Consider the following 15,019-nt stretch of genomic DNA (forward strand, 5'->3'; position numbering starts at 1 on the left):
CAGGCACACCTTCGGGCAGTGGTCTGGACAATGAGCAGGAATGGGAACACCAACTGCTGATGTCAATGACCATACCCTGAATCTTTTATCACCACACTGGGCAGTGATGCTATTAGCAAACCTTCTAGAGTATTGGTATTGGTTTATTATTGTCACTTGTACCAAGGTACAGTGAAAACCTTGTCTTGCATACCGATCATACAGGTCAATTCATTACAACAGTGCAGTTACATTGAGTTAGTACAGAGTGCATTGAGGTAGTACAGGTTAAAACAATAACAGTACAGAGTAAAGTGTCACAGCTACAGAGAAAGTGCAGTGCAATAAGGTTCAAGGTCACAACAAGATAGACCGTGAGGTCAGAGTCCATCTTATCGTATAAGGGAACCATTCAATAGTCTTATCACAGTGGGGTAGAAGCTGTCCTTAAGTCTGGTGGTACGTGCCCTCAGGCTCCTGTATCTTCTACCCGACCAGTGGGCCCAGCACCTCTGGGAGATATCAGCACATCATTTTAGCTAGTGGGAAGAAGAGCTCTGCTTAGATCTATTTGTACCGATGAATTCTTGATCTCTTAATCTGCGTCATCTTGAGTGACTTTGTCTACCTGCACTGCACTTTCTCTGTAACTGCAACACTATATTCTGCATTGTTTTCTTTTTACCACCTCAACGTACTATGTATGGAATGATCTGTCTGGATGGCATGCAAACAAAAGCTTTCCACTGTATCTTGGTACATGTGACAAATAATAAAACAATTCCAATACCCCTAACCAGAAGATCAGCACAGTTTAGGAGGGCACGTGAGACTCATGAATACACGATAGGTTGTTCTAATGTATAGAAGACTCTGCTGTCACTTTAACTTTTATCTCTGATGTGAATGTCTCTCAGGCTGAGGAGAGCTCACACGCTACCTGGGCACAGGCTCCACGCGCCGAAGTTTTGTGTATTGAATGGCCCACTTCCCAGGCTTGCATTTCTCCAAGTAACGCTTGGCGCTCTCCACCGTGTTCTGTCAGAGAGAATGAAAGACTGAGAATAACGCATCTGTCCAAGACAAAGCAGTTCTGCACTGTGCTTTCAGCTCCTCTGATGCCTAGAGTTACAACAACCCTTCCTGAGGAGTGTTGGAGAACAGAGAGACCAAGGGGTGCAGGTACATAGTTTCTTGGAAGTGGTAACACAGGTGGTGAAGGTGACGTTTGGCATGCTTGCCTTCATTGGTTAGGATATTGAGTACAGGAGTTTTTACATCATGTTATAGCTGTACAAGATGACATTTCCTTTTGCTTGATGTGTTTATCTGTAATGCTAATAATACAATTCTGATGTACTTTTTATTGTATTCTGTGACTCCTGCAAATCACGCTGGGGCCTGTCATTCCTCAAACCCAATGAGATGGACAAGTCAAATGATCAAGTCTGATTCACCCCACCAGCTGAAGACACTTCCAGCCCATCCAAATCTCTAACAAAAAAGTTTTTTGGGTGATTTGCCTTTAGATTTCCTTTTTATCTTTTTTCTTTTATTTCTTTATTTGTCATTGTACTGTTGCAACAACAACAAGATTACGATAGCACTCCCTTGCCTAGTAAAAACCAAAACATTAAATTGATAAGAGCAATTATAACTAAAAAGTAAAACAAACATACTTACACAAATATAAAGTATAAAAAGATAAGAAGGCAGTGTGCAAATGAACCATGATAATAATAATAATCAGCAGCATATCAATATATTAAATAACACCATGATGAGTCCAGCCGGAAAAGGGAAGACATAGTATGTGTATGTATGATTGTTTTCCTGTGAATTTACCTGGACAGAGAGCAGGGGAAACCTGTTTTGAATGTCAGCAACCAGATGGCAATAAATCCAGTAGGAGAAGTGCAGGTAAAGATAAATATATATTTATTACCTGCCTCAACTACTTCCTCTGGCAACTTATTCCACATAGATACCACCCTTTGTGCAAAAAGTTGCCTCTCAAGTTCCTATTAAACTTTTCCCCTCTTAACTTAAATGTGTGCCCTCTAGTTCTTGATTCCCCAACCCCAAAAAGACTCCATTCACCCTATCTACGCCCCTCATGATTTTATACAGCTCTGTAACATCAGTCTCCTATGGTCTATGAAATGAAGACCTAGCCCGTCCAACCTCTCCCTATAACCCAGTCCCTCAAATCCTGGCAATATCCTTGTAAATCTTTTCTGCACTCTTTCCAGTTTAATAACATCTTTCCCTATAGCAGGGCGACCAAAACTGAACACAATACTCCAAGTGCGGCCTCACCAGTGTCCTGTACAACTGCACCATGACCTCCCACCTTTTATACTCAGTGCTCTGACTTATGAAGGTCAGCGTGCCAAAAGCCTTCTTCACCACCCTGTCTACCTATGACTCCACTTTCAGTGAACCATGGACTCCAAGGATCCTGCCCCCTCCCCCCATCCCCGCAACACTCCAAGGCCCTGCCCTTCCCTGTGAAATTCCTACCATGATTTGACTTTCCAAAGTGCAGCACCTCGCACTTATCTGAATTAAACTCCATTTGCCATTCCTTGGCCAGTTACTCAGCTGATCAAAATCCCCCTGTAATTTCTGATACCCTTCTTCACTGTCCACCTACTTTAGTATCATGTCATCTCCAAACCATGCCCTGTACATTCTTATCCAAATTGTTGATATAGATGACAAACAACAACGTGCCCACCACTAGTCACAGGCCTCCAGTCTGAGAAACAACCGGTGATCTAGAATGTACTGCCTGAAAGGACAGTGGAAGGAGACTCGATCTCAACTTTCAATAAATACATGGGGTTGAGCTGTGGGAAAAGAGTAGGGAAGTGAGACTAATTGGAGAGTTACTTCAAGGAGCCAGCACTGGCACGATGAGCCCATTAGTGCTCTATACTCAAGCCAACCTCAGCTTTCAGTTAGTATGTGGAACCCAGCTCCAAGGTCATCATTGAGATGGGGCACATTCACTCTCCAAAAACAGGAGTGAACAGGTAGAGTAACAGTAGAGCAAAATAAGCCACTTACCTCCATAAGCATACAGACAGTCATTGGCCCCACACCACCAGGTACAGGGGTAATGAACGATGCCACCTTCTTGGCCTCACTGTAAGCCACATCACCAACCACTCGCTTTCCATTTGGTTTTGTGCTGTCTGAGACACAACAGCATGCAAAATGACAGATATGAATAAGAGAGGCAATATTCAGGGTATTCATACACAGAACATCAGGTACTCAGAATGAGTTACAGCTTGGAATCTAATCAAAGGGCTTGGGGAAGAATGGGATCCAGATAAAATATAGCAGGGAATGATTTATTGGCTGGAATTTCACCAAGGTGCTCTGTATTTTTCTGATGTAGATTAACAATGGAATCCCATCAGGTCTCCTTAGAGACTGAGTCACATTAGGCATCTCCTTCAATCCAATCTCAAATTCAGCTACAATTTAGCCATCTTTCGGGCACGTTGAGTTGAAGTCCTCAATAAAAGTTACAGCCCTTGAGCAAAACTTTCAAGACTTCTGAAGTCAAAGTTGAGTTTGCACAAATACACATTTACCCAGGTGCAATGAGAAACTTACTTGCAGCAGCATCACAGGCACAGAGCATCAGATAAGCAGCATTCACAAGAAAAACATAAATTAAATATAAATTATACACAATTTGTGGTGTTTTTTGTTACACAAAAGAACACAATTAGAACAAAAAAAAGGTCTATTTTACTGCAAAGTAGTCATAGTGTTGCTATACTGAGGGAGTGATTACGGTTTTGCCGGTTGGTTCAAGAACCGAATGGTTGAAGGGAAGTCGCTGTTACTGAACCTGGTGGTGTGGGACTTCAGGCTTCTGTACCTCCTGCCCGATGGGAGCTGAGAGAGGGTGGCATGGCCCGGATGGTGGGGATCTTTAATGTTTTATATTAAACCCTAACCAACATTTGCTCTTGAAGCCTCCTGCACCTTCCCACACCCCTCCCACACAGCCTCTGCTGGTCACACAAAATATCTACTCTGGGCCCATATCGTTGCTGGCTAGAAGGGCAATGCCAGTCGGTTCATCTGATCCTCACACATCCAACCCACGGTGTTCCTCATGCACCCACCACGGTGCGTTGAACCTTTCCCCACCTGCTTTTCCCTTCCACCAAGCCCCAGGGTCCTGATAAGCCTTGGCATCCCTCACAGTGGCAAACTGGCACAACTAGTAGAGGCACTGCCTTACAGCTCCAGGGACCCAGGTTCAATCCTGACCTTGGATGTCTGTGTGGAATCTGCATGTTCTCCCCGCGACCGCATGGGTTTTGCCCAGGTGCTCCGGTTTCCTCCCACATGTCAACTATGTGCAGGATAGTAGGTTAATTGGCTAACTGTAAACTGTCCCTAGTATGTAGGTGAGGAGTGAAATCTGGGGGCAGTTGATGGGAATGTGGGGAGAATGAAAAATGGAATTAATGCAGAATTAGTGTATACGCATGTTTTATGGTTGGCAGACTCGGTGGGCTGAAGGCCCGTTTCTGTGCTGTAACTCTCTAGGACTCTGAAATGTGACCTTGAATCACCCAAGGAGAAAACAGGACAGGCGACCGAAAGAAGCGCGTTTTACGAAGCCTCTCGACCTAGACTAGAGGTAGAGGATCATCCATAAACATACTGAATGGAGGAGCAGGCTTGTGGGACTGTTTGCCCATGTCTGTTCCTACTTTTAGTTTTGATCCTTTACTTGTAGTTTCCACTTACCTGGAATGTGGTTTATTCCACAGTCGATGACTACAGCTCCAGATTTGATCCAATTGCCTTTCACCATTTCTGCTCTGCCAGCTCCAACTACAAGGATGTCAGCTCGGCCAACCTAAAGACAATAGCAGCAGAGGGGGTTATATCTGCAGAAGGGGACTCACGCAAGTGGGGCTTTCTTCTGGGAAAACTGAAGACCTGATACAAGAGATTACAGCAACAGCACCTTTCCTTTAAGGGTCCTAAAACTCCGGAGGGCATGCATTTAAGGTGAGAGGGGGTAGGTTCAGAACAGATGCGAGGGGTACGTTTTTTTTTACTTAGAGTGGTGGATGGCTGGAATGCGTTGCCTGATAGGGTGGTGGAGGCAAATTCATTGGGGGCTTTTAAGAGGGGCTTGGATGGGCCCATGAATGAGAGGAAAATAGAGGGATATGGGCATTCTGTAGGTAGGAGGGAATAGCTATGTCAGCACAACATTGTGGGCCAAAGGGCCTGTCTCTGCTGTATTGTTCTATGTAATTCTACAGAGAACTAATACAAAGCAATAATGAATACAGGTCCTTCTCAAGTTACAAACACCCAACATATGAGTACCCCAGACATACAGAAGGGTGTTTGGGAGACTGGCAGGATGGATGGGGGTGGATTTGCCGACTGCTGCAGGGCTGCAGACATCTTCGGCCAGGTGGGAACAGAGCATTTCAGCTTGCCTTCTCTCGCCACTCTCTGTCCCCTGAGCCGCAATAATCGAGGGCTGGGTTGAACTGAGCATATCTGGGAGAGCACTCCATAGAACACTACAGCACAGAAAACAGGCCATTCGGCCCTTCTGGTCTGTCCCAAAATTTTATTCCGCTAGGCCCATTGACCTGCACCCGGTCCATAACCCTCCAGACCTCTCCCGTCCATGTATCTACCCAATTTATTCCTAAAACTTGAGCCCGCATTTACCACATCAGATGGCAGCTCGTTCCATACTCCCACTACTCTCTGTGTGAAAAAGTTCCCCCTAATGTTCTCCCTAAACCTTTCCCCTTTCACCCTAAAGCCATGTCCTCTCGTACTTTTCTCTCCTAATCTAGGTGGAAAGAGCCTACTCGCATTAACTGTCTATACCCCTCATAATTCTGTAAACCTCTATCAAATCTCCCCTTATTCCTTGGAACGTAGAAGAATGAAGTCCTAACCTGTTCACTTTCCCTGTAATTCAACTCCTGAAGACCCGGCAACATTCTAGTAAATCTCCTCTGCACTCTTTCAATCTTACTGATATCCTTCCTACAGTTAGGTGACCAGAACTACACACAATACTCCAAATTTGGCCTCACCAATGTCTTATACAACCTCACCATAACATCCCAACTCCTATACTCAATACTTTGCTCAGAGCCAGCGAGGCCAGCTGGTGGCCCCTCTTCCCATGCCTGCTCACTTCTGTGTTCCTCTCCCACACTCTGTGCTCATTTCCGACTAACGAACAATTCTCAGGAACAGAACCCTGTCGTAATCTGGGGACTGCCTGTCAAAGAGGCAAGTCTTAAGTGAGTGGAGAATGGTAGAGATAGAAAGATTAAGAGCTCAAAAATGGTTTCATTTTTAGTACAAAGTACTAAATTAGAAAGTACAAAGCTAGAAGCCCTAACATAAGAAAGTCAAGAGGAAATGTGGTGGGAATTCAGAAGTAACTTCTTTGCTCAGAGAATGGTGAGAATATGGAACTCCTTGTCACATGGACTAGTGAAGGCAAAAGACCTGGTGCATTTAATGGGAAGCTGGATAAGCACAAGAGTGAGAAAGGAGTAGTGGGACGTATTGATAGAGGTGAGATGCGGTGGGATATGGCCCAGGTTGAGCTAACAGCTTGCAACTGCTCTGCCCAAGATGGCAAGAAATTGCAGAGTTTTGAATGCAGCCCAGTCCATCATGAAAACTCCAGTGACTCTGTCTACACTTCCTGCTGCCTCAGGAAAGCAGCCAACATAATCAAGGACTCCTCCCATCCCAATCATTCTCTCTTCTTCCTTCCCCCATCGAGCAGAAGATACAAGAGCTTGAGAACATGTACTAGGCTCAATGACAGCCTCTATCCAACTGTTACCAGACTCTTGAACGGACCTATTAAATGCTAATAGATGAACTCTTGATCACCCAATCTACTCCTTCGTGGCCCTTGCACTTTGTTTGTCTACCTGTACTGCACTCCACTCTCTGTAACTGCAACACTATATTTAGCATTGTTTCATTTTTGTTTTTACTCCCTTGATGTACTTAAGAAATAATTTGTCCAGATGGCCCGCAAACAAAAGCTTTTCGCTGTATCTTGGCACATGTGACAATAATAAACCAATCACCAAAATCCATCTACAAATTCAAGGGTAGGAACTCACTACCCATTTGCACTGCGGGAGAACCAAATAAAGTGCAGCTGTACAAGGTGGCAACTTACTATCATCTTATCCCTCACAAAGATGGACTCTTGACCTCACAATCTACCTTGTCATGGCCCTTGCACCTTACTGTCTGCCTGCACTTTCTCTGTAACTGTAACACTTTCTTTTACAATATTTTTATTATCTCCATGAAAAAAAATACAGAGTACATGCATCAAGAAAGAGTAAGAATACTACTGAATACATTGTGTTAGATCATACTTAGGATTACAATACTCTAAATCAATAATCACATAGTAGTTAGTTAATAAAGGAAGAAACTAACTGTAACACTTTATTCTGCATTCTGCTATTGTTTTCCCTTGTACTACCTCAATGCACTGATAGAATGAATTGATCTGTATGGATGGTATGCAAGACAAGCTTTTCACTGATTGATTGTGCAAACAAGGGATCTGAACATACACAAAGTCTCCAATTGATCAATACCTGTATCCAACTAGTCAATATTGGTATAAAAATGGCATTTCTTCGTTAAAACTTTAGAATAGTTTGGTGACAGGGACTGGATTGATCTCCTAGTGCACAAGTAAATAAAGTGTGATTAAGAAACAAGTGCAAGTTGTTAGAGTCCAGTTTAGATCGGCGACGATAAGGTCAGAAGAAGAGGAACACATATGTATAGAGTGCTTTGATTGGGGGGGGGGGGGGGATAAATTACAGTGATGCCAAAGAGATCTGAAAACGAGAATGATGAGGAATCCCTGTAATGATGAAGAATCAGCTTTTAATGCTGCAGGGTGAGGATTTTAAATATTAAGTCGATCCTTAAAGCAGTTCCACTTGGTAATTGAGAAGCTGGCACACTGCCGCCATCTGGTGATGGAATCACTCCTTCCAGAGATAGGGCAGCGCAAATGTCTACCTAATACCAACCAGGGGAATGTTATTCTCCCTCCTGGCTCCATTTACCCACTTTGCTATCCTGTTTTTTTCCCCACCTGTCACACACCAGCCTCTAAACTGCCCCCCACCGCTTCCCCCCCCCCCCCCCCCCCCCCCCCCACCGCCCCCAACCCCCCGTTCCACCTGCCCGTCATCATCCACCTCATCTGGTTCCACCTATAACCTACCAGCACCTCCCTCCTTATACTGGCTACCTTGCCTCTACGGTCCCAGTCCTGATGCAGGATCTCAACTTGAAACGTTAACCATCCCCTTGCCTCCACAGATGCTGCCTGACCTGCTGAGTTTTTTGCTCCAGGTTCAAAACAACCAGTAGCTTGTTTTTTGCTCAGGTTCCAGCATCTGCAGTCTCTTGGGTCTCCAGGGGAACATCGTCACAGTGAATCCAACTGTAATTCAGGAATGCAGAGCAGCAGCCTCTCAGGTAATCAGGAATGTGCCCTCATCCAAGCAACATACACGGACCACACTCAGCCTTCTAACCTACAAATCCCTTACTGCAACAAGCTACTTTTTAAAAATATATTCACTTTTCAGCATGTGGGCGGCACTGGCAATGGTGTCCATCTCTCACTGTCCTTCAGAAGGTGCGGGGGGAGCTCCCTTCTCGAACTGCTGCAGTCCTTGAGGTGAAGGTGCTATTGGGGAGGGAGTTCCAGTATTTAGGCCTAGTGATGGAGGAGGACTGGTAATAAATTTCCAAATCAGGAAGAAGAGTTACAGGAGGGGAACCAGATGGTGGCAGTGCTCCCTGCACCAGCTTCCCTTGTCCTTCTTGGTGGTAGAGGTCGTAGGCTTGGGAGCTGCTGTTGGAGTAACCTGAGTAAGTCACAGCCACCTTGCAGCACTGTGTACTGTGGAGGGAATGAATGTGTAGGGTGGTCGATGGGGTGCCAATCAAGGCAGCTGCTTTGTCCTGGGTGGTGGCGAGTTTCCCGAGTTGTTCCTGATGTACCCATCCAGGCAAATAAAGAGCATGATATCATGCTCCTAACTTGTGGCTTGTCTATGGTGGTAGTGCCTTGGGATGTCAGGAGATGAGTTACTCACCATAGGATATCCAGCTTCTGACCTGCTCTTGGAGCCACATTTGAGTTTCTGACCAATGATTACCCCAGGATATTGATGGTGGGGGACAGTGATGTAATACTATTGAACATTAAGGGTTCATCTTTTTAGAGATGGTCAGTGCCTTGCACTTTTATAGTGCAAATAATACTTGCCACTTATCAGCCCAAGTATACATGTCTGGGTCTTGCTGCATGCAGGTGTGGACTGCTTCATTTGCTGAGGAGTTGTGGACGGAACTGAGCATTGTGCAATCATCAGCGACCACCCCTACTTCCTACCGTATGATGGAAGGAAGGAGGACGACGAGAGGAGACATGATAGAGGTATATAAAATATTGAGCGGAATAGATAGTCAGCGCCTCCTTCCCAGGGCACCAATGCTCAAGACGAGAGGGCATGGCTTTAAGGTTATGGGTGGGAAGTTCGGGGAGATGTCAGGGGGAGGTTTTTCCACCCAGAGAGTGGTTGGGGCATGGAATGCACTGCCTGGGGTGGTGGTGGAGGCTGATACATTGGACAGGTTCAAGAGCTTGTTGGATAGGCATATGGAGGAATGTGAGATGGAGGGATATGCAGGAGGAAGGGGTTAGGTAGTGTGAGGGTGGTTTGATGGACGGCACAACATGGTGGGCCGAAGGGCCTGTTTTGTGCTGTATGGTTCTATGGTTCTATGAAGGTCATTGAGGAAGCAGCTAAAGGTTGGGCTCAGGACCCACTGCCTAGAAGAACTACCATGATGATGCCCTGGGACAGCTGACCTCCAACAACCACCTCTAACTTACTTTGTGCAAGGTTTGGCTCCAATTACGGGAGTATTTTCTCCTAGATGCCTACCGACTTCTGTTTTATCAGGGCTCCTGATGCCACTTAGGGTTAGTGAGAACCCAGTTGTTTCTGTGACTGGGTGCCCCTCCCCACCACACGTCAACCTGCTTCTACTGGCACTTTGCACCACTATTCAGCCCAGGACTGTGTTTTTAATCCACTATTTAAATGGTTCCCAGTGTCCCCTTACTTCACTCTGGAGGTCCGCTGTCTTAGAATGGCAGGTGGTCACCGTGGCATTGTTCCACACCAGCAGATCACGCATGGGAGCGCCAACAATCTTGCTCCGCCCAATGACGACAGCTTGGGAGCCTGGTATCTTCACACCTGTAACAACAGATTAAGGCAGAGAGCACTCAGTGCCAAAACAATGACACTGCGTTAAATAACCCCTGTTTCAGAACCAAATCACAGGAGGCTTCACAGGGTAGATATTGAGATGTCTTCAGGGGGTGAGTCACGAATAAGAGGACATAGCTACAAATTAAGGGGCCGGTCATTTAGAAACTTCTCTCAGAGGGTGGTGAATCTCTGGAATTCTCTGCCCCCGAGGGTGGTGAAAGGCAGATCATTGGATATATTTAAGGTGCAGATAGATAAATATTTGAAAGAGGAACCAACGGCTATTGGGAACTGGCACAGTAGTTGACACCAGCATAGATCATCCATGATCACACTGAGTGGTGGACAGGCTCGAGGGGCTTGGTGGCCTACTCCTGCTTCTATTGACTTGTGTTCTTATAACATTTTAGCCTGTTTCAATTTGACTGTCACTGTAAACAGCAACACCAACCCCAAGTCAACAAAAACACACAATTCTTCTTTAAAAAAAGATTTCCATGACTAATTAATTCATCTATCCATCCCCCACAAACTCTTCATCTGAGCTGTGCTGCAGCAGGAAGACAGCAAAGGAAAACGTGACTGTCTGTCCTGCACGAGTGGGTGCAGTAGGATTGGAGAATAGCCAGTAGTCTGTGAAGGGCAGCACCTACTGAGGCTGAAAAAGCCACTTGCCACTCCTCCTGAGAAGTGGAACAGTGACCAAGGAACACAAGGTTAAATCCGGAATCTGAGATTATCCTTAGGGCTATAACCAGAGAACTTTGGCAGCAAGCTAGAGGCTGTGCAGTACCACATTAGTTTAAAAAAGATTAACATGCTCAAAGGAGGTCAGAAGCTGGTCATCCTGCAAAAAAAAATGATTCACCTTCCGATAAAACCTAATAATACTCCTCCACCAATACCCTCGTCTTCCAGGGTCAAGCCAATTTTGAATTTAATCGACCAAATCACTGTGGATCCTGTGTGTCTTAATCTTCTGGATCAACCTACCATGAGGAACATTGTTGACTGCTTTACTAAACATCTATACAACATCCACTGCCCTCAATCAATCATCTTTGTCACTTCCTCAAAAACTCAATCAAATTTGTAAGACATGACCTCCCCTGCACAAAGCTATGCTGACTATCCCCAATAAGTCCATGCTTTTCCAGATCCTATCCATCCTATCCCCAAGAATCTTCTCCAATAATTTCCCTACCACTGACGTAAGGCTCACTGACCTATAATTTGCTGGATTATTCCTACTGCTCTTCTTAAATGAACAACATTGGCTATTCTCCAACCCTCTGTGACCTGACCTGTGGCTAAAGAGGACAAAAAGATCTCTGTCAAGGTCCCAGCAATCTGCTCTCTTGCTTCTCTCAATAACCTGGGATAGATCCAATCAGGCCCTGGAGACTACCCACCCAAATATTCAAGAGACCCAACACCACTCTTCAATGTCGACATGCCCGAGAATATCAGCATATCCCTCCCTGTTCGCTCTATCCTCCATGTCCTCCTTATATCTTCAAAATTCTGCAATAAACTCAATGACTGAGGCTTCATCAGTGATCTAATTGGTTGGCAGAGTAGATGGAAGTAGGTGAATGGCCTACTCCTGCTTCCACTTCCCCACGTTCTTGTATCAGACTCAGCACCTACCAGTTTGTTTGATCAGCTCCAGGCAGCCTTTGGGAGTACATGGGATGAAGCAGTCGTTCAGGTCTCCTCGTGCCAGCTTCCCCGCATTGATGCTCGTTAATCTGGGAGTTTGTGAAAAAGCAAACACATCAACTCAGGAACTCTGTGAAAGTCAATAAACTGGATGAATGGTCACAGTCTTTTCCCAGGGTAGGGAAGGTTAAAGCTAGAGGGCATAGGTTTTAAGGTGAGAGGGGAGAGATCTGGGACCACGGTAGTGTAGTGGTTAGTGTAACACTATCAGAGCGCCAGCGACCCGAGTTCAATTCTGGCCGCTCTTTGTAAGGAGTTTGTACGTTCTCCCCGTGTCTGTGTGGGTTTTCTCTGGGTGCTCCGGTTTCCTCCCACATTCCAAAGACGTATGGGTTAGGAAGTTGTGGGCATGCTATGTTGGCGCCGGAAGAGTGGTGACACTTGCAGGCTGCCCCCAGAACATTCTACCCAAAAGATGCATTTCGCTGTGTGTTTCGATGTACATGTGATTGATAAAGAAATCCATTAATCCATCCATTAAAAGGGGACCCGAAAGGCAACTTCTTGTCATAGAGGGTGGTGGGTATATGGAACAAACTGCCAGAGGAAGTGGTAGATGTGGGTACTATTACAACATTTAAACAGATACATGGGTAGAAAAGGTTTAGAGGGTTATGGGCCAAATACAAGCGAAAGGGACTAGCTCAGCTGGGCAAGTCGGGCCGAAGGGCCTGTTTCCATGCTGTATAACTTTGACTCTATATTGATCCAAAAATACCTTAGTGTCACACTCACAATCAGCACTCAGTGCTGCTGGGCAGTTAAGTGATTCTTCCTGTAGACTAGAGGGGAGTTAGAAATCTGGCATTCTCGCCATCCCGATATTGTTCAGGGAATGGTACTGTAGTAGTTCATCTATTTGACTACCAGCAAGAGTTCTGGGACCAGGAGTTCAAATTCCACCAACTGAATTTAAATTCACACAAATAGAAATTTGGGATTTCTGAGAAGAAAAATAGCTGGCTTCAGTAACGATAATCGAGGATTGTCATAAAAATCCATCTGTTGATTACTGCCTTTCAGTAAGGAAATCTTTACTTAATGTAGTATTAAGCTACTCCAGGCTCATTATATTGTTGACTCTAAACTGTTTTCTTAAGGAGAGAGTTTTCAGGAAAGTTTGCCAATCTGAAATGTTAACTGTGTTTCTGCTTCAGTGAGACTTCCTGGCCTGCTGACCAGTTTCAGCTGGTTTTGGTTTTCCATCAGGGAGATTCTGGCTCTATACCCAGTTAACATTCAAAACACTGACCCCTGCTTGGAGTAGCAATTAGTTTTTAAAAAAAATGCAGCTGGTTGTAATGAGGAAGGGGCGTGCTTGTAGTTGACTGCTGCTCATTGACCCCTACTGGGAAGCATATGGACTGGAGTGGACCCTATGCCAAGTGCATAAGCACCTGATCCCTACCCGTCAACATCCTTCTCAGGGGAAACTGCATTCGTTACTTTCTCAACATCGATTGGATTAATGGAGTCCAGCGGGAGCTGTATGATGAGTCCATGCACACTCCGATCTTCATTGATGTGAGTGATGTTACTCAGTACCTGCAAGGATCAAGAGTAGGCCAAATCAGCAAGATGACCCAAGTCTAGCCGGCACAGCGAGGGATCCCAATCACATTCTGGGCAGTATAACTGATCCAGAGAATTCATGGGCACACATTAACCTTGGATCTCTCAGCCGATGGTCCACAAACACTCCCATCAAGTTCATTGATCACAGAATCCTGCTCCCCCAGCCCCCATTCTACAACGTTCCCTGGTGAATGGGACTAACTCAGGTGGGCACCTCTGGCAAGTTGGGCCTGTTCCCCTACTGCATAACTCTATGACCCTAGCAATGGTTTAAAGATAAAGATAATCAAGAGTAGGGGAAATTTGTTTTGTGATTGGGAATCGGTTTGGAGGGCTTCGGTTCAGAGGACTTCGGAGCAGCTAAGTTTTTTCTTTTAATCACTTTTATTAGGGTTTTAAGTGTAAGGGTTAGTTTTTGTTAGGGTTTTAAGTGTAAGGGTTAGATTTTTATAACGCTTTTGTAAGTGTTTTAAAAGTTTTTTCTAACTGGTCGAGTGGGGGCTGGACTGCGCAGGCGTGGCGCGGGCAGCTTAAAAAAGCAAACAGCCTATAGAGTGGGCAGCTGAGTGGTTGGTCTCAAGGGGCTTCGGCGTGAAGGGGCAAGGAGGGTAAGTAGCTGGTAAGTAGGTAAAGGTAAGGTTTACCTGTTGTCTATTATAGATTTGTAGGTGGGATTAACTGGGGAGAAAAAAAGGTAGTCAGATGGAGGACATGGTCATCTGCTGCAGCGGTTTGATGTGGGAACTCGTGGACCTTGCTGCGGTCCAAGATGGCCACATCTGCAGTAAGTGCTTGAGGCTGGAGGAACTTCAGCTCAGAGTTGATGAGCTGGAGTCGCAGCTACAAACACTGCGCAGCATAAGGGAAGGAAAGAGTTATGTTGACACGGCCCATCAGGAGACAGTCACCCCCCTTAGAGCAGGTACATCTGAGGTTCGGGATGCAGATAGAATGGTGACTGTCAGGGGAGGGAAGAAGAAGAAGAAGTCAGGCAGGCAGACAGAGCAGGGAACCCCGGAGGCTGCTCCCCTCAGCAACAGGTTTTCCGCCTTGGAGGCTGTTGAGGGGGATGACCTGCAGGGGCCTAGCTGCAGTAACCAGGTCTCTGGCACTGGGACTGGTACTGCTGCTCAGAAGGGAAGGGTGGGAAAGAGACATGCGGTAGTGATAGGGGACTCGATACTCAGGGAAACAGATAGGAGGTTCTGTGGCAGTGAGCATGAATCCTGGATGGTATGTTGCCTCCCAGGTGCCAGGGTCTGGGATGTCACTGATCGGGTCCACAGAACTCTTGAGCGGGAGGGAGAGCAGCCAGACATAGGTAGGAAGGGGGGTGAGGTCCTGGAGAGAGAGTTCAGGGAGCT

General features: G+C 45.7%; 1 protein-coding gene across 2 annotated transcripts in view; it reads right to left on the minus strand.

Annotated features, from left to right (window-relative positions):
- The window catches only part of mthfd1b (methylenetetrahydrofolate dehydrogenase (NADP+ dependent) 1b), a 70,020-nt gene that overhangs the window by 42,008 nt on the left and 12,993 nt on the right, over positions 1 to 15,019 (minus strand). For both annotated transcript variants that reach the window (XM_052015171.1, XM_052015164.1), the window contains exons 5-10: positions 13,489 to 13,625; positions 12,009 to 12,109; positions 10,207 to 10,343; positions 4,765 to 4,876; positions 3,052 to 3,179; positions 920 to 1,017 (exon numbers count right to left, since the gene is read on the minus strand). In XM_052015171.1, coding sequence (XP_051871131.1) covers positions 920 to 1,017; positions 3,052 to 3,179; positions 4,765 to 4,876; positions 10,207 to 10,343; positions 12,009 to 12,109; positions 13,489 to 13,625 — 713 coding nt within the window. The remainder of the gene's footprint in view (positions 1 to 919; positions 1,018 to 3,051; positions 3,180 to 4,764; positions 4,877 to 10,206; positions 10,344 to 12,008; positions 12,110 to 13,488; positions 13,626 to 15,019) is intronic.

This window comes from Pristis pectinata, chromosome 1 (assembly GCF_009764475.1).
Source record: "Pristis pectinata isolate sPriPec2 chromosome 1, sPriPec2.1.pri, whole genome shotgun sequence".
NCBI lineage: Eukaryota > Metazoa > Chordata > Chondrichthyes > Rhinopristiformes > Pristidae > Pristis > Pristis pectinata.